Here is a 20518-nt window from a genome sequence, read left to right on the forward strand (position 1 = left end):
TTCCCTAACCTATTTGCTTGCTTTTCTTTTAATCACAGAATACCGCACACACATGGGATTACAAGTCCATAAAAAATAACTGTGGTAATGTGACCCCATCCAACAGCAGAGACATTCATAAGCCCTTTTTATAGTCACATGGTTGTCACGTGAGCAAAAAGTATGACAAAAATAAAGGCTAGTTCTGTAAAAGAAATGGCTGAGTAAACAAACAAGCTGTTCTGAACATGTTCTTCACTATTAAGCAAGTAACACTTCCTGTGCTTAAAGGCATTTTTTAACTCACTTTAAGAGGAATTATGCTTGAATAAGGATATTTGGACCAAGATACTATTTGATACCATCTATGGTTTGCATCTTGTTTCTGCTCACACGTGCCTATGCGACAGTCAGACAATTTCAGTTCATGCCAGTCAAACTGCCAACAGATGCAGACTTGCACTAGTTGGTTTACAGTGGCATTAGCTGCCCCCAGAAAGCAGGCAGCTTTGGTCCCAGGTGAGCCTGGGCACCTCAAGGTCCCTTCTGCCATGACACAGGCCAGGTAGTGCAAAGCTAGCCATGGTATGTCCAGAAGAGCTATGGTCATACCTCTGGACTGTAATATCCACATATCTTAAATGGTTATTTTGAAATCCCTCTTACAACATGATCATCTCTTTAGGCCGATTTTAAAATAAACAGGTAGAGCAGCAGGGAAGTTTGAGTTGTTAGACCACCAGTTAGTTTCAGCAGCTCTGCTTTCCTTCCATTCACTTGCATCCCCATCCTGATAACGCTGCAATAATTCATGGGCAAGGGCTACGACTTTAAAGACCACGCACAGCACTACAGCTAAGATAGCCCCTGGAAAATTACTAAGACGTTTCACACAGCATAGAAATATCACAAAGAATAATAGAGAAATGCTGTATGAGCAACCAATTATGTAAATCCTGTAAGCCAGATAGACAAAAAAAAAATCAGATTCAGAGGTTTCTTCAATTGTGTATTGAATTACAAGGGGGGGAAAAAAACACCCAGAGACATACTGAAAAAACTATCTTATTCTGATGAAGTACTAAATAACATCCTTTAGAGAATACATTAAGGAGAAGTAGAGTCAGTCCTGAGCTGAGCACAAACTGCTATACACGCATTAAGCCACAAAGCCAAAACCTCCTGGGGCTTCCAAGTCCCTTAATCTTAAATTGACAGGTGATTGTTTCTACTAATTGAAGTACATTATGATATAAAACCATAGTTGGCTGTTTAAATAATACTATGTATCTTCATTTAGAAGCATCCCTAAGTTAGCGCAAGGACCTCTGCCACACACTTTTTAATACACACCCTCTTGTTCTGTAGCTGTTTTGATTTAGTAATTAAAGTCACAGTGGGAAAGAAGTGAACTTTCACAGACTAAGGTTCAAACTGAAAATGTGGTATTTCTTAATTAGTTGACATTTGATTCTAACCCATGTTTTAGGACACAGAAGTGAGCCAAAGACCAGTTTGAGGCAATTCAGCACAGCTGTAAATCTGACCTAATACCTATGCAGAAAGGACAACGTTGTGAATGGCCCAGTACACAGCCTAGTCAAGATACAGAGGAGCAGATAGCCCTTTCAACTGAAGCTTTTCATGCAGAGCCCCCTTTTCTCTGTTGTACAGGCCACATTTCCAACACCTGGCCAGACCTGACCTGAGTTTAAATATAGTTCCACACAGAATTTGCTTGCCTTCCGCAAGGAAGCCAAAAATTGCCTGTTCCTCCCTCTCCCAAAATGAGACAGAATGTAGTTCTGCTGCAGGCTTTGTCGGTCCACTCACTCGTGTGGACAAGCGGAGCAAAAGTTGTAAGGAAAAGAGACTTACAAGAGCCAGATGTGTCTTGAGTGTTCGGTGGTGGTTCCCCCCCCCCTTCGCTCTCCTATAATGCTACAGTTTTGCCATGACTGGAAATACTTTAGGATACTTAATACAGCTGGAGATTTCGTGTTCATCATAATCATATAGTATTTACTATTTATGTTAAGCAAAGGTCACATCTCTCACTGCTCACTGGGACTCCTAAATAGGATTCCAAGATCTTTTTCTTTGAGTTATATGACTGTTGTGAAGTTGCTAGCTCAAAGGTTGCAAGGAAATGGGCCATTGTCCATTTAAGAACAACAAAAAAAAAAACCCTGCTAAATTCTTTGCGGCATAACATGAACTCAGCTCTTCCTCTTTTTTACTAGAAAGATGCTGGCTATTTCCTATTTCCTTCAAAGAAAAGTTACATAAGATTTAACAGATTACCCAATGTAATCACTAAAATCAGAGAAAAAGACCTACTAGGGTAATATTTAGCAATGTGCCAACCACAACTTGCAGGCTTAAACAAAACTTCCTGACAAATGATAGTTGCATCCTCTGCAAGTCTGCCAGTTTTCTTTCAGTCCCAACTGATAAAAGGCACCATCAGAGAACTTGCACAATTCCTTGTGCACACTCCCAAACCATAGAGAAAACCCCCCTTGCTTCGGGCGTCCATTCTTTATGTTATTGCCTCTTTCGGTGGGTGTTACAGTAAGCAAGTTTCTAAAATAGTATTTGTGAATAGAAGTAGAGAACATGGCGTGAGTTACAGAACTGGGTATCACGTTGAGAGTTTAGGTACATGTTTCTGAGAAAGCAGCCACACCACAAAGCTAGGTCTTTGGGCCGATATACGATGCTGTCTTCCTTAGTCTCTTCATCTCACTTTCTCCTCCCCAGTAAAGAGAGTGGCTATGTATTTATATATGTTTTCTCACTCAACTATACATCTATAGCTGGCAGTTATTCAGATTATTCCTGCATCCCTAAAACTCACTGAAGTTGTGTGTCAGTTGCATGGGTGCAAGATCGTGTCCTAGAAGAAATCCAACATGGAGCATTTAAGTTCTAAAAAGATTTAAAACAGAAAAAGGAAGAGGTGGGTGCAGATGTACAGGGCCTTTATATAGTACAAGAGTGTGAGAATGTTTAAAGATTTTCAGTGCAAGGAAGATTTGAGAAAGAGGAGTGAGAATTTCATTATAGGTGTTTTGTCAGGAATGAGAGGCATCTTCATGATAAATGATAACTAGTAACTTGAAGTAATTCTCAGGAAGTTCTTTCTTACATATTTGAAAGCTCTGCTTCAGACTGGAAGCTACTAGAGGCCTGCTCAGTGGCAGGGAAAAGGACTAAGTTATTTTTTGGTAGAAACAATAGTGAAAAGCTGCTACAACAAATACAATAATATCACCTGGAATCAGTGGTACATTAGAATTGTTTTCCAGGTTGCTTACAGAAGTCACCTTCAGTTAAGTCTTTAAGAAAAAGGCCTGAACATGGAAGGTAAACTGAAAGCACATCACCGATGACAGCATGCTTGACAGACACTATAACTTACCAGCAGACCAGTAAAGACATAGGGGAATTTTTAATTGGAAAAATGCACTCATGATTTATGCTGTTCCCAATGTTCTTAAATTTTTGCAACTACATCTGGGCTTGCTCTAAAAAGACCACAGAATTCTTTCAATGAGCTAGGCTCAGTGTTTGTGACAGTTACACTTACTGCAGCAGATGTGTTCATCCCCTTTCAATGGAGGAATGCAAAAATGTATGAATATATGAAGAAAAATGTATGAGTATATGAAGGATGCTGTGATAAACTACAGTCCTTAGAGCCTTGGAGTATGTTTACACTTCTGGAATTATAGCAGAAATCCTCATGAGAGAGGAACATTGAATGGGCTTTGAAAAGCCTGATCCAGCCAGCATAGACACTGAGGATGTTGCCATAGGCCAAAGTGAGTATGAATGATAAAATTCAGCAGATCCATAGATCCATATTATTTCCTGGCAGGTCTCAACTAGTTGAAAATTAAAGCTGCCCTTGCTTTCCTATCAGGACATACTTTCAAAACAGCATAGTCCTTTTTCCCCCCGCATTGTTGAAGCGAGGAAGGTCACAAGAGCTTTCTAGAGGCCTGGTTACAGAACCACAGAATGGTTGAGGTTGGAGGGGACCTCTGCAAGGTCATTTAGTCCAACTCCCACCTACTCAAGCAGGGTCACCTGAAGCAGGTTGCCCACAACCATGTCCAGGCGGGGTTTCTGAACATATCCAAGAATGGAGAATCCACAACCTCTCTGGGCAACCTCTGCCAGTGCTCAGTCACCCTCAAAATTAAAAAAAAAGTCTTTCCTGATGTTCAGGAGAAATCTCCTATGTTTCAGTTTGTGCCCACTGACTCTTGTCCTGTCACTGGGCACCACTGGAAAGAGCCTGACTCTGTCCTCTTTATACCCTCCCTTCAGGTATTTGTACATATTGATGGTACGGTTGAGTGTCTATGGGTAAGGATGAGGGGGAAGGCCAACGAGGCAGATATCCTGCTGGGAGTCTGTTATAGACCACCCAACCAGGATGAAGGGGCGGATGAAGCGTTCTATAAGCGGCTGGCAGAAGTCTCTCAATCGCTAGCCCTTGTTCTCATGGGGGACTTCAACTTCCCGGACGTCTGCTGGAAATACAACACAGCAGAGAGGAAGCAGTCTAGGAGGTTCCTGGAGTGTGTGGAAGACAACTTCCTGACACAGCTGGTAAGTGAGCCTACCAGGGGAGGTGCCTCGCTCGACCTGCTGCTTACAAACAGAGAAGGACTGGTGGGAGATGTGGTGGTCGGAGGCTGTCTTGGGCTTAGCGACCATGAAATGATAGAATTCTCGCTTCTTGGTAAAGTAAGGAGGGGGGGCAGCAAAACCACAACCATGGACTTCCGGAGGGCGGACTTTGGCCTGTTCAGGACGTTGGTTGAGAGAGTCCCGTGGGAGACGGTCCTGAAGGGCAAAGGGGTCCAGGAAGGCTGGACGATCTTCAAGAAGGAAGTCTTAAAGGCGCAGGAGCAGGCTGTCCCTGTACACCGTAAGAAGAACGGGCGGGGAAGACGACCGGCCTGGCTGAACGGGGAGCTCTTGCTGGGACTCTGGGGAAAAAAAGGAGAGTTTACCGCTTGTGGAAGAAGGGGCAGGTGACTCAAGAAGAGTACAGGGATCTCGTTACGTCGTGCAGAGAGGAAATGAGAAAGGCAAAAGCCCAGCTAGAACGCAATCTGGCCGCTGTCGTTAGAGACAACAAAAAAAGTTTTTACAAATATATTAATGACAAGAAGAGAGCCAAGGAGAATCTCCATCCTTTATTGGATGCAAGGGGGAACATTGTCACTGAGGATGAGGAAAAGGCTGAGGTACTTAATGCCTTCTTTGCCTCAGTCTTTAACAGGCAGACCAGTTATCCTCAGGGTACTCGGCCCCCCGAGCTGGAAGATGGGGACGGCAAGCAGGATGAACCCCCCGTAATCCAAGAGGAAGCAGTCAATGACCTGCTATGCCACCTGGACACTCACAAGTCTATGGGGCCGGATGGGATCCACCCGAGAGTGCTGAGGGAGCTGGCGAAGGTGCTCGCCAAGCCGCTCTCCATCATTTATCAGCAGTCCTGGTTAACGGGGGAGGTCCCGGGTGACTGGAGGCTTGCCAATGTGATGCCCATCCACAAGAAGGGCCGGAAGGAGGATCCGGGGAACTACAGGCCTGTCAGCCTGACCTCGGTGCCGGGGAAGATTATGGAGCGGTTCATCTTGAGGGCACTCACAAGGCATGAGCGGGACAACCAGGGGATCAGGCCCAGCCAGCACGGGTTCATGAGAGGCAGGTCCTGCTTGACCAACCCGATCTCCTTCTATGACCAGGTGACCCGTCTAGTGGATGAGGGAAAGGCTGTGGATGTGGTCTACCTGGACTTCAGCAAGGCCTTTGACACTGTCTCCCACAGCATTCTCCTAGAGAAGCTGGCAGCTCACGGCTTAGACAGGTGGACTCTGCGCTGGGTCAAAAACTGGCTGGACAGCCGGGCCCAGAGAGTTGTGGTGAATGGAGTTACATCCAGTTGGCGGCCGGTCACGAGCGGTGTTCCCCAGGGCTCAGCACTGGGGCCGGTCTTGTTTAATATCTTTATCGATGATCTGGATGAGGGGATTGAGTGCACCCTCAGTAAGTTTGCAGACGACACCAAGCTGGGCGGGAGTGTTGATCTGCTCGAGGGTAGGAAGGCTCTGCAGAGGGACCTGGACAGGCTGGATCGATGGGCCGAGGCCAACTGTATGAGGTTCAACAAGGCCAAGTGCCGGGTCCTGCACTTCAGCCACAACAACCCCATGCAGCGCTACAGGCTTGGGGAAGAGTGGCTGGAAAGCTGCCTGGCGGAAAAGGACCTGGGGGTGTTGGTCGACAGCCGGCTGCACATGAGCCGGCAGTGTGCCCAGGCGGCCAAGAAGGCCAATGGCATCCTGGCCTGTATCAGAAATAGCGTGGCCAGCAGGAGTAGGGAAGCGATCGTGCCCCTGTACTCGGCCCTGGTGAGGCCGCACCTCGAATACTGTGTTCAGCTTTGGGCCCCTCACTACAAGAAGGACATTGAGGTGCTGGAGCGTGTCCAGAGAAGGGCAACAAAGCTGGTGAGGGGTCTGGAGAACAAGTCTTATGAGGAGCGGCTGAGGGAACTGGGACTGTTTAGCCTGGAGAACAGGAGGCTGAGGGGAGACCTCATTGCTCTCTACAACTCCCTGAAAGGAGGTTGTAGCGAGGTGGGTGTTGGTCTCTTCTCCCAAGTAACAAGCGATAGGACGAGAGGAAATGGCCTCAAGTTGCGCCAGGGGAGGTTTAGATTGGACGTGAGGAAAAATTTCTTTACTGAAAGAGTGGTGAAACATTGGAACAGGCTGCCCAGGGAAGTGGTGGAGTCCCCATCCCTGGAGGTATTTAAAAGGCGTGTAGATGAGGCGCTTAGGGACATGGTTTAGTGGGCATGGTGGTGTTGGGTCGATGGTTGGACTCGATGATCTTAGAGGTCTTTTCCAACCTCAATGATTCTATGATTCTATGTGCTCTCCCCTAATCTTTCTGTTCTCTAGGCTGAACAGTTACAGCTCTCTCAGCCTCTCCTCATTGGAGAGATGTTCCTTGATCATCTCAAGTGGCCCTTCACTGTACTCTCTCCAGTAGCTCCATATGATTAATAGCTGTGAACCACTGCAAGACCCCTGGTTAGAAAGAGGTAAATAAGGGCAACACTGAAGCACAAAGCATTAAACATCGACCTCAAATTGGACACACAGCAGTTTGAGGCTCCCTAAGAGATAGTACAGCCCATGAGAATGACTCCATTGATTACTGAGTGAAGGCATAGCTACCACAAATGAGAGCAATCATGGAAAACTGCTCAGAGAGGGCTGAAGCAGAGCCCTAAGACTGCATTCATCTAGCTCTGATGTAGCCATTACTTTGTCAGAGCAAAGGGGGGGGGGGGGGAATAGCTTCTACCTACACTGAAGGAGAGATTAGCATTGCCATCATTTTAGAAGCAAATTTATGGCCTGATGACTCCTACTTCATTTTAAAATATAGGCTTTGCAGAGCTTGAATGCTTCATCTGTATGTTTAGATTCTGGATGGCTTTCTGACAGCCTACGTGAGATCCTAATGAGCCACATGATCCAAGAGGAGTTTCCATGTCCCTGTGGAGAAGGACTTTGGGGAAGGGTGATTGTTCACATCCCAGTTTCCTCTCCACTCTCCTCTGCTGCTATCCAAGATTTGCTAGGCTCAGAGTTGACTGAAGGACAGATGGTCAAATAAGGCTCTCTACTGAATGAAAGGACACACAGACCACAAGCCACACCATTGCATGGTCCACACCACCCTGAGCAGGCAGCTCACAATACAGCTTAGCACACATCAACACACATACAGCTCAAGTCCCAAGGGAGTCACTCATCACCCAAGTTATGCAGTTTGCAGTGCCTTTAACTCCCATTTAGTCTCTAGTAAAGTTGTGAACTGAGAAGTGGGCTGTACAGTATTTTTAAAATTCTTGAGTCACCACTCTCTGCAGCGGAGATGTGTCAGACTCCAGGGCTCTTGCTTCGTGCACAGAAGCAAGCAGCGATGGTGACTGCTCTTTGAAAAGGAAGAGACTTCTTGGTGTCCAGGTAAAGTAGCTAGGGATGCAGAGGGAAATGGGTACAGTTGAGTGCTGCAGCATAGTTGATCAGTTTGAGAGTGACAAGCCAAAACATACTTATTCTATTCTCTGTTTTGGTATTAGGTTTTTTTAGGGCAACACTGAGAAGTTCTGCATCTTCTCCACCTCCCAGGATCATCAGGGCATTATGTTTAACAAACTTCACATTAATGCAAAGGTGTAGAACATTGGTGATGTCTCAGGTTTCTCCTACTCTTTTCTAGGTTATCTTATAGTCGTGATTCTTTCATATAAGTTTGTTACAAGGCATTGACAAACATTTCATAGCATGTGTGGGGAAGAACTTCTGTGAACTCTTTCCAAGTCAGATAGCTGACTGGCAGTGGGATGGACCATACTACATAAACATACAACAAGCCTTTTGTCCAACCTTTCACAAGAAACAGTTTAAACCAGCACAGTGAGACTGGACTAAAACAACTCTCTAGAAGTGACAAGCATCAAGATGCCAGCACATACTCACATAAATATGATGAAACACTTACTCCTCTGTCACTGTCAAAGTAAAGAATATTTCATGACACCTTCAAAAGAGAATCCTTAAACAGTTCTTAGACTTTTCCACAACTTGCGAAGGGCAAGTTGCACAAGAAATTCTGAAATACTGAAATATGTACAAATTTTATTTTCAGTCAAGTCTGCATAGTTTTGCCCAGTAAGCTATGAAAAAGTAGGAGGAACTGCAGAACAGCTTGCTAATTCTGTCCATTAGTGCCAAAGTTGCCCTTCCTTCAACAGCAAAGAGCAAGCGTGCCTCATGATTAGGGTGATGAGGATTGGAAGGTGGAAATCCTGGGCTCTATTCCAGTCACCAACACAACTTGCAGTGGCTTTAGCACATCATGTAACTTCACAGAATCATAGAATGGTTTGGGTTGGAAGGGACCTTAAAGATCATCTAGTTCCAACCTCCCCTGCCATGGTCAGAGACACCTTCCACTAGACCAGGTTGCTCAAAGACCCATCCAACCTGGCCTTGAACACTTCCAGGGATGGGGCATCCACAACTTCTCCAGGCAACCTGTTCCAGTGTCTCACCACCCTCATAGTGAAAAACTTCTTGGTGAACGCTCCCTCAGCAATGCGACAGACATTCTTATTAAGGTCATGTTCAGCAAGCAGTCAGAAGTCCGCACCTACGGAAACACTCAGCTCAGATTGGTTTTTCTTAAAGTTACCAAAACAGTATAGTTCAACTATTGCAGCTGCAGGTGTTTAACAGATCATGCTAAAGGACTTGCATCTTAGCAATCCCCCTCCTCTTTCATTTCCCCATTTGCAGGATGCATGCTGACATAGGAACACCCACCCAGTTGTGAAAAGCCACACCCCCTCCTCCACTCTGACAGGGACTGCAGGTCCTCCTTGAGCCCAGGCTCTGCCCTGCCTTCCCCACAGAGCAGTACACATCCTGACATTTCTCAGGAGGGCTGCTGCAAGACTGTATAGACCACTTTGCAGTTCCATAACACTTGTCACTGGAGCACTTTGAAGCATATTACAAAAAAGCATCTACAATCAGCTGCTTGTTTCCTTCACGTGCTGCATGTCTAACCGCCCATCACCATTTTTGCTTTTCAGAACACCTCTACTATGAGGGACCAGTCACACTGGGAATCAAAGAAATCCCACAGGTAAGTTGGTCGCAGCTGTGCTCCCAAGCAGAAGGGCTTTCTAGATGAGGTATGGTCAGAAGACTACCAGCAATCACATCAGCGTACTCCAAGCTCCCCCAGCTGGCACACCGGATCTGATAGTGTTTACATGACTAATCCTTTTCAATATGAAATTAAGTGGCTTTGCTTAAGACATTAGAGAATCACCATTATCCAGAGACAGACAGGTTTTCTTAGGATAGCAGATCCCCTCTACCAGCACTAAGTCATGCAGCCATAAAGTTCTTTAGTTGGCTCCCCCTCTATTACTCTTAAATTGGCAACAAAAGAAGCAGCTCCAAGGGACTCCTAAGAGACCAAGGCTGCAATTCAGCTCACTCCTTAGTAAGCTGAACAATTTGCAGAAGCTCATTCATCCTCACTGGCTACAAAGGCAATTTAGTTAACTATTGCAATTGTATGCATTCCACTGTACATACATGGTGTTAGATACAGAGACAGAGGTCTTCTAAGTTGCAACTGAAAGCACAAGTTATGGGCCAAGAACACTTTCTCTGGACTTATGGAGCCTTAAAGAAAATAATTTCTTAGAAAGGTGAGAAAACAGGCAGTACTCTAGGCACTGCTCTGAATTTCCTGATCATCCATTACAGATGCTCTTTAGAAGCAGCCTTCGCCACACTCAGCTAAGTCTCCTTAAAGGTCAACCAAATCACATTGCAAAGCAAGATAGGTCTCAAATGCTGAACACACCACAGTATCTCTTAACTGGGCACAACATGAATGTATATTTGACTAGCAAATAACAAAGGATTTTTAGCCACATACATGAAGAGACTGGATTGAAGGCGAGAAGGCAAGATCTGGATCATCAAGGCATCTGGTTGAGAATGTGGTGAAGAAGGGATCACGGTCACCACTGTGAAAGCACACAGTTCAGGTGGTCAGTCAAACACTCCTTAGATTTACTCATACAGAGAAGCACAGCATGAGCTCTCAGTTCTTCAGCAGCAGACATATAACCTATGTCACAGCCTCAAAGATGAGGTCTGGTGCCTGCTCAGCACTGGATTGGTTCAGGTGCAGGAAGAGAAAACAGGATCAGAACAAGGACATGAGTCCCAAAGAGTCGGGCTTGCCAAGACCTGCAGGGGTGGTAACAAGGATAGCTGGCTTTTGGGAGGATCGAGCCTCCGTAACAGCTACCATCTCATATGCCTCAGTCTTCCCTTGGTGATAGCAGCAACCACAACCTTCATTTTCCAAGGCTTTCACACAAGGAGCTGGGCCCCCTTATGTAGGCTGTTATCCCACCCTTACCAGCCTGCTTCCCTAAAGGCTATGCCTAGAGATGCTGTATTGAGCATTGCCTTTTGTTCGCTCACACTGGAGTGCCCAAGCTTATATCAGTCAGCATCCTGCTCCAGGAGCAGCTTTACTAACACACTGAGGACACTTCTGTAGTAAAGGCTCTAAACAAACTGAATAGTAGGTCTTTAGACCAAGATGAAGCCCTAGAGACATCCACATGGACCATTAAAACTCCAGTTCTGGGCAAGTTAGCTGAATTTGGAGACAGAAATTCTAAGACTGCTCACAATCCTCTTTTAATAACAGTTTTCATCCATGAGCAAAAAATTATTCTGGAGGAGGAAAAAACCTAATCACCAACAAGCAATGGAAATGAGTTATTATAAACTCTGTTCCATGAATAAAACTATAAGCTTTTGGAGAATTAACATGCTTGTGAAAAAGAGAATAGGAAGCCTTTTTTGTTAATTAATCAATCAGGCAAATAATGCCATCCTTCCATGCCCACAATAAGGAGTTATTCTATGCAGCAATCGTCTTCTCATTACAAAGAACAGCCTCATCTGAGCAGCCTGAACGATGTTTGTGCAGTCTGCACAGCAATTACAACAAGGCTGTATTCTCATGAGCATGTTGCCATTGGGCTTTTCTCTAAATTTGGAAGTTACACTTAGCTTGAACCTCTCTGTGAGGTCACAGGCCAGTTATTGTTTTAGAAATCCCATGGTAAAAGGCAAATGCCAAGAAGCCTGACTCATTCTAGCTGTGCCTCCTTCTACTCCACAACCAGAAAAGTTCTGAGCAGGGCAAGAGCTTTCTATCGTTCAAGGCCAGGAGCCTACTGCTGCCAAGCTCTCCCACCCCAGGCTTTGCTCCCCTCTATACTCCAGAAAAGATAGAAAGAAATACTGCAGTGCCAGCAATCTAGAGTGAATGAAATCTAGTTCACCTCTTCCTCCAAATCTGTTAAATGAGCCTTGTCACCTCCCCTGCCCAGTGCTTCTCCTTCACCAAGTGTCTGGAGAGAGCAGTTTTGACCAATACAAAGAAGCCATGGCTTCTTTAAGGTTGAGATTTTTTGCACTGCAATGATACAAGTTCTCCCCAAAACCTGAATTATTAGTAGTTTTAACTACACAATTTGAAATTAAACTACCTCTTGTTTTATTACATAGGAATTCATCACAGCTTGAGTCATCTATACACATACATCTCCCAAGGTGCTCTCCTTTATAAAAATTCATGTCAATAACTGCGTACACACTGAACCACAAGATCTAAGAAAGAGAAATGCCAGACAACTGAGCACCTCTTCCCCTTCCAGTTACTAAAGAGCACAGGCCATACTGTGCTTGCTCATAAGAAGTTATACAGACTTGAAAGGAATTTTTATGCATCAAAACATTTTGTTCCCCTTGCACGGTTTTAATTTTGAACTTGTGCTGTCAGCATCGATATCCCTGATGAGAGTATTTTGGCAGAAGATATAGGCAAGTCCTTTACCAGATCTGAATTGCATTTGGACAGGAAAGGTTTTGGAGGAACTTGGTGGGAAAGTGTTATTCTGTTTCTAGGAAGAGGACTCCCTCATAGAAACAGAAGCAGTTGTATACTACTGATGGGCTAATCTCTTGCTTTGTGTTTGTCTCTTACAGGGAGATTACACTATTTCAGCAAAGCTGATTAATGAAGATCACAGCACTGTCGCTTGTGCTGATTTTACTGTGAAAAATTATTTAGACTATTATTAGCAACAAACCAATTTCATGAAAGCTACAGACTACCAAAGCTATTCAAGCCAAGCGAGCTGCTTGCATGCTACAATGATTCTGAAGGAAGTAATTCCCACGTGGTGGTTGTGATGCTATTCCTCTTTATAATTCACTATTTTCAAGAAGTCACTAGACCCTCTAGTGGTAATTTTATCTCCAAACGCACACTGTAGCCCACTTTTTGCTTCTAATATATACAGCTGGGAGTAGAAAGTATCTGATACCAACATTTTTATGTTAGGATGAAAATAGCATGAGGCAGAACAGGCGAGAGCCTAAACATTTTTTCGCAGTAAGTTATGGAGGTATCCATTTCTAACACAGGCTAAAGATGACTTTCATATGTATCATATATTATGCAGTTAGAGCACTCAACATTTCCAATCTTCCCTGGGGCCTATCTGGAGCCTCCACTAGTATAGATTTTGTTATAACCACAGAACAAAGACCAAATAGGATGAACATGCCTTTTTCCCAGTGATCCATGCCCTGTCACTGGATTCATATCACTCAAGTCTTCTGGAGTCTACCTGGAATTTTTTGTTCTTTAATGTTTTTTAAGTGATATGTGAATCATTCTGTATCTAAGCTATGTGCTCTTCTTGCTTCTCAATAAATTCATAGTGAAAGAATAATTTTTTTTCCTCATTTTCCCCTCATGATTCTAGGATCTTTCCAAAGCTTAAAGTGGGGAAAAAAGGGAGGGAAAAAAAGATTGAGGGAAACAAGTTAAATGAGCACTTTTTTTTTAATATGAAATATCAGTCATGTTGACACATATTTTATGTTGGCAGAGGACAAACTGTTCCTTGCTTTGAGCATGAAGCCCCAGAAATAAACACAAATTACACTCCCAGGTGCAGCACATCCCCAAACCCTCTCATTCCAGGAGCCTTTGCAGCTGGCATAGCTGATGGGTAGGTAGATAACCAAGCATAGGGCAGCACATGGGGTTAGGATCTTGGATTGGAGAGCGTGGAGACCTGTTTGGGGGACTGGAAGTGTAGGGGAAGGATCAAGAGTAGGATTGAGTTCCAATTTGGAAAGGTATGGGCAGGAATCAGAGCCACAGGAGGGTCCTGGAGCTGAGCACAGGCTTACCAAGGATGGTAGCGAACATTGGGCTGCATGCCTCATCTTGGAGAGGTTCAGCATGTATTGCTAGGGCAGCTGTGGCTCACAGCTGGCCACACAGGAGCTCTGACATACAGCCTCCATCCTACACATTCACATGCTGTGGCTCAAGCAAATTCCTGGGCAGCAAGAACATCCCTGCTGCACAGATGACCAAAGCCACAGAGCAGCCAACAGCTAGCAGCAAGGGATAGTCCCTTGCTTCCCTCCCATGCAGCAAAATTCTCACCTGCCATCCCAGCAAAGGTGAGCAAGTCTTTGAGGCCTGATTTGCATTAGGGAGGCTTACCACTGTTGAACATGAACAAGCAAGCTCCACAAAATGGGACAGAGCACGTTTAACACACTGTGATTTCAGCCCATTTTATTACACCCTGATTTGGAAAAAAAAAGAAAAGAAGGCCAGGGGAGTTCGTTACAGCTTTGGCCACCACTCCCCAGGTCAGGGTTTGACTCTAAAGTGCTAATGCTGTTTTGGAAGCAGTTCATCCAAGTCACCACCATTGCTGTGTTTTAGGTCTTCATAGCTAGTAAGAGTATCACAATACAGACACAAGCTCAGTTTTTTCTCCTCACGTCAGTAGCTCTTTAGATTCACCTCTCTCCTGATATCTTATGGGAATCACGAGAAGAGCCAGACCTTGAGGAGAAGCTAACAAAAATGCATTCAGCAGCAGCATTTGCACAAGAGCCCACTTGCTCAGCTCTGTTCCACCACAACCACACAACAAAAGCATGACTAAAACCCAAATTCCTTCCACCAAGCTTCTTGGTCTGTTATCAGATGAAAAACAAACCCAGTGCTAGTTTAAGCACTTCTACTTGAAATCAATCCCATAATAGCCAAGATCCTCTTAGGTAAATTTGCCAGGCTCCTTACACCCTGGGACACACCTGGAGGGTCCCCCAGGCCCACCACAGCAAACGAGCCAGCCTTTGCCTCCTCATAGTACAGGGGCTGCCCTAGAGCATCTGTAGCAGAAGCTCCTGCAGGAGGTCTCAGCTGCTCAAAAAGCAGGAATTTAATCTCTAAAACATCAGACATCTGGCCCTTGAGATCTTCCATCACTGACCAGCTCACACACAGACATTGCAGACCCTCATTCCCAGCACCAGCTGACCAACATTTGGCTTCCTATTACAAAAATTGCTTGCCCTTTTTCTCTTGGAATTAAGCTCAAGAACCAAGACTAAACCTTAAATTGACACTCCAAGGCTTAAACTGGAGCTTTCTCCACAGCAGGAGAAAGATGTGTTTGCCATACCACAGAGCCATGGAGCTTCCTTGTCTAAAAATGATTCAGAGCTTAGCAGCTCAAGACCTCAGCTGCTCCCTAAGTTAAAAAGGGCTCTGCCCCTTCAGCCTAAGAAATGCCTCTGTTTCTTCTGTGAATTCCTGTTTCTAATCAGATGCCATTGCACATGGTCAAGCAACAAAAACAGGGCTCATCTTCACTGATCCCAGCACAGCTAACGAATCCCTTGCTGTCCCAGAAGGTCTATGGTATATTCACACTATCCCACCAGAATTCAAATAAATTTGGTAGCTACTGCAGGTGTCTTTCTAAAATAGCCTCAAAAAGCTTAGTAAGGGCACTGTAGCAACATCCAGGCTCTGAACATAGCTCAGCTGTGCAAGGGCAAGAGCAACAGCCTCTAGGGAGCTGCAGCCTGAGCAAGGAGACAGTTGGGTTTTGCCAAAACAAAGATCTGCACATTTCCAGCCAGCTCTCCTTGAGGTCAGAGGGATGAGGCACAAGTGAACCCCACGGCCAGATTCTAGGCTCTCAGCCCTTGCTGGCAAAATTGGCTGAATTGGAAGTGTCTTTATGCTGTTACTTCTGTTATGTTGAAAGATGCTCTTTCTATAAAGATCCACTGTTTAAATTTCTCATACACCATCTTCTACGCTCTTCAGTGTAGCCCTAAAATAATCCCAGAGTGGCTCCATTTTATTCCTTTGATAGTGCTCTGCAGCATGAGAAAGGGGAGCGAGGGAAACAGGACATCTAAACGGTGTTATTCCAACAAAAATAAAGTTTTTGTCCCAGAGGACACTGAGAAGGTAAAGCATGAAGCCATCTTTATGCTCAGCTCTCATGCAATGGACTATGATGAAGGATCTGCCTAGAATATAGATCCCAGTCTCTTTTGTGGATTATTCTGAACTAACCTTCCCAGGACTAACAAATGCCTCAGTGTGACAGATGGGATGGGAGTCTGGTCCCTAGGAGTTCCCACAGGGCTCAGGCAAACACAATGATCAGTGTGCTACAAATACACCCAATAATCAGTTAAAGCTGAAATAAAACAGTTGCTACAGTGTTTCTACCAAGTCATACACAGCCCAGTCAGATTTCTGTATCTCAGCAGGCAAAGTCCAAGATTGCCAGATGTGAACAGAGCTCCCACCACTCCTTTACACCAGCACATCCCTAGATCAGCATGAAGGTCCACCCACAAATCTAACTCTCGCCCACCCAGCCTCGTTATGTGGCTGTACACCCCAGAGACCCTCCTTTCTGTGCAGCCATAGGATGGGGCTCCCCTGGAGGACAGCTCTCAGACTAATGTGGCACATGCCACGGTGTTCAACCAGCCTAGAACAGGAAAGCCTTCCTGGACTTCACATGATGGATGCAGTACCTTCCTCACACAGCGCAAGAGAGCTGGCTGTGGCAGATATGAGGACAGAAAGTCATATATGGTCCCCTGGGACAGCAAGGGGAAAGTCTTGCTTGGATTGCTGTGCCAGCCTTCAAGATTGCTCCAGTTTACCCTCAATACCCACACCTCCAAGGAGGGCCCCAAAAACAAGTACTCTGGCCTAGCTCAGCTAGATAATGCAGAGCCATTTAACAATACTTTGTTTATACAATTCTTATTAAGAAGTAATCCTCTGCAGACTAACACCCACAGGGTTAACTCTCCACTGTCTGCTCTCTTCCCATGCTGCTCAGCCTGGCCTCTCCTTCGAGGTAGGGACACTCTGTGGTTCTTCAGCACTGCCCTGACCCAGCGAGGAGAGCTACAGTATTAGCAGGTATATTCAAGCCCAGCTTCCCACTTGTCTCTCAGGCCTCTCTAGTGTAAACACATTAGGAGGTGGCCTTAAACTGGACCTGAACTCAAGCACACTGGTGTCTACAACAATGTTCCCAACAGAGTACAAAAAGAAAAAAATACAGAAGGGACAAAAAGGGGGGGGAAGAAAAAAAAACATGGAAAGAAAGTCAGAAATAAAGCTGCCTTTGTTCTGCTCTTAACATATAAAGTGAGATGCAAGATGTTTGCATAGAAAGATCCTGCTCATGAAGCCTTAAAACTTTCTCCTCCCTCTGCCTCTCTCCATGGCACTACTGCGTTCCTCACCCATGTTACCTCCTCCCAGAAGCTCTTTAAGTATTTCCCCAGCCAGTGAGACTAAGCAAGACGACCACATTCACCAAGTGAGCCCCCCCACCAAACACCAACCACGGAGCCTGAAAGGATTGGAGAGGAGCAATTCATTTCAGCCAGGAGACTAATTGCCAAGAGAGATTCGAGCATCCCTAGTTGGGGGAGAAAAAGGGAATCCTGAACAAAGAGATCAGACATAGAAGAGGGTCCCCAAAGGGCCCAGTCTGAGGCTCAAGGGGATTTCTGCCACCGGGCTATTTTGTTGATAGGGGTTGCAGAGCTACTCAGTCTGCCAGGCATGAGCCTGCAAGATGGTAAAGCATTCCCTGTTGGCCCTGTGATAATGCCTGTACTATGTAGTTATACAATAAGCCTTAGGTTGTTTTCCTAAACCAGGCAGTAGCTGGCAAAGCTAAAATAAGCTACTGTTGTCTCACACTGCAGTAAAGCAGCCTCACACATATCTTCCTTCTCCCTACTGATGCTTTCCTTCTTCCACTCAGCTGCACAGAGGATACTGATGCCATCAATGCAAGAGCAGGGCACTCCCAGACTGACCAGGAAACAACTTAAGAGGTTCAAACTCCAACTGCTTTGATCAGGAGAGCGGCTGTACCAGAGCCAAAATAAATGTTTGCCGATAGTCCCGTGCCCTCTGTTTGCTTGTGTGGCTCCCATTTTATTAGCTTTCCTATGGTAAGTTTTACAGCTGGGCTTAGCAAATTGATAAAATGCACAGATTATTCTTCACTGTTGCTGATTTGCTTCTCCCCAGTTTAATGCAGCTTTACCTTGAAAAACCAAATACTTTGATCCAGGATGGTCTCTTGCCCCTTGCAAAACTTCACCTCCTTCTACCACCTGACAAACATCAGTTTGGAAAACAGGCTGCTCCAGGGCAGGAGAAGAGCAAGTCATAATCAGGTTTCCCTACTGAATGCTTGAGATGCTCTTTACTAGAGCACCCAAATCAAAGATCCTCCTCAACCTTTGCACCACTATGCTGGCAGTGATTTACCCCCTCCTCCCTGCCTCCTTCCCAGCAGTCCTCTGCCTGAGCTCCCACAGGACCCTTTGGGCACTGAAACACAGATAACTGCAGGATCAGGACCACATCAAATCATAGGATGCAAATAGTTTTCTTTCTCACCCCATCACCACTGAAGCAGAAACTTCAGTGTCTACACAATAGGTTTTAATTCAGCCCAAAACACAATGCCATAACTTTCACCTGTTCTTTCTACTTGATTTATTCAAGTTATGCCCCAGCTATTTCCCATTCTGAAAGCCAAGAGAGAAGCCAACAGAAGGAAGAAGGGGGTTTGTTTTACCTTTATTTTTTCAAGTTCAAACTGCTCAGATTAGTGTAGTTCCCAATCTGCATCACTTAGCTGGAGACACCTTTGTTGTATCTAGATAAAAATCAAAGCTGAACCAATTTATTAACTGTGGCACACCAAAAGCTGAAGAAACTGTCAGTAGCTTTCCAGCCCCAACATGGAGTTCCTATTGCTTTGCAGCAGGCTGAGAAGTTATTACTCAGTCTTTACTGTTAAATTTTATGAATGGAAAACAGTTTTGCCCCAGAGCTTGTATTTATTATTCACAGCTTGGTTTGTTCCCTAAGAAACAGGAAAGTAGCATCAAATTCAAGGTCTCCCTGGACATTAGGGAACTGCAGATCCAGCTCAGGAATACACAATACTTTTCCATCCCTAATTCTTCCATCAACATCTCCAAGAATAAACACACGAGAGACATGAGAATTCAAAAATACATCAGTACCTTGCGGATGATGAGTACAAATAAACGAACAGGCCTAGAGCCACTACTATGACGAGCTTTGGTACTGCAGTTGCAGAAGGTGGCAAGCAAACAACACTGCAGGATTTTTTCACCTTCACATCACCACTGCTTGCTCACACAGATCTCTCATAGTTGTGTCTACAATGGCAAACTGCTCCCGCTTGGGCATTTACTGGCCAGCAAAAACAGCAACATGGACACAAATTCCAAGTACAGCCGAGGTAAGAAACATAGTCTTAAGTAGACTCATGGATACCTCAGGGTTTAACCACCCCAGAGTATCCTGAGGCAAAAAGAAGCATGTGAACTATTACAGGAGCTTGACCCATACAAATCAACGGGCCCTGACAATATCCACTCAAGGGTGCTAAGAGAGCTGGCTGATGTCATTGAGAGGCCACTCTCCTTAATCTTTGAGAAGTCATGAAGATCAGGGGACATCCCAGAAGACTGGAAGAAGGCTAATGTCACCCCCATCTACAAGAAGGTCTTAAAGGAGGATCCAGGAAATTATAGGCCCATCAGTCTTATTTCAGTCCCTGGGAAAGTTATGGAACAAATCCTCCTGGGGGCTATCGCAAAGTCAAATGAAGCACATGATTGGAAAAAGCCAGCACAGATTCACCGAGGGAAAATTGTGCTTGACAAACCTGAGGGCCTTCTATGACAAAGTAACCTGCTCAGTTGATGTGGGGCAGGCGGTGGACATTGTCTACCTGGATTTTTCCAAGGCTTTCAATACGGTTTCCCACAGCCTCCTCCCAGAGAAACTGATGCATTATGGTCTAGACAAGTGGTCCGTGTGGTGGGTGGGGAACTGGTTGACAGGCCGCACCCAGAAGATGGTGGTAAATAGCTCCTTTTCAAACTGGCAACCTGTCACAAGTGGGGTCTCCCAGGGATCAATATTGGGCCCAACACTGTTTAATATCTTCATAAGTGATCTGGATGATAGGTTCAAGTGTACCCTGAAGTTTGCCGATGATACCAAACTGAGTGGGAAAGCAGACACTTCGGAAGGGAAAGCTACCCTGCAGGAAGACCTGGATAGGCTGGAAGAGTGGGCTAACAAGAACCTTGTGAAGTTCAGTGGGGACAAGTGTAAGGTTTTGCACCTAGGAAAACATAATCCAGGAGCTCAGCACAGGCTGGGATCTACCCAGCTGGGGAGCAGCTCTGTGGAAAGGGACCTGGGGGGTTCTAGTAGAGAACAAGCTCAATATGAGTGAACAGTGTGCTGCTGCGGCAAAGAAAGCCAACAGGATGCTGGGTTGCACCAACAAGGGCATCACCAGCAGAGATAGAGAAGTCATTATCCCACTCTGCTCCGCACTTGTCAGGCCACACCTGGAATACTGTGTTTAGTTTTGGTCCCCACT

The 20518-nt window shown here is 45.2% G+C and overlaps 1 protein-coding gene across 1 annotated transcript in view; it reads left to right on the forward strand.

Annotated features, from left to right (window-relative positions):
- LY86 (lymphocyte antigen 86) overlaps positions 1 to 13435 on the forward strand; it is a 31217-nt gene extending 17782 nt beyond the window's left edge. The window contains exons 4-5 of the mRNA XM_076330493.1: positions 9683 to 9735; positions 12684 to 13435. Coding sequence (XP_076186608.1) covers positions 9683 to 9735; positions 12684 to 12779 — 149 coding nt within the window. The 3' untranslated portion in view covers positions 12780 to 13435. The remainder of the gene's footprint in view (positions 1 to 9682; positions 9736 to 12683) is intronic.
- Positions 13436 to 20518: the final 7083 nt, after the last annotated feature.

The sequence above is a fragment of the Aptenodytes patagonicus genome, chromosome 2, assembly GCF_965638725.1.
Source record: "Aptenodytes patagonicus chromosome 2, bAptPat1.pri.cur, whole genome shotgun sequence".
Lineage (NCBI taxonomy): Eukaryota > Metazoa > Chordata > Aves > Sphenisciformes > Spheniscidae > Aptenodytes > Aptenodytes patagonicus.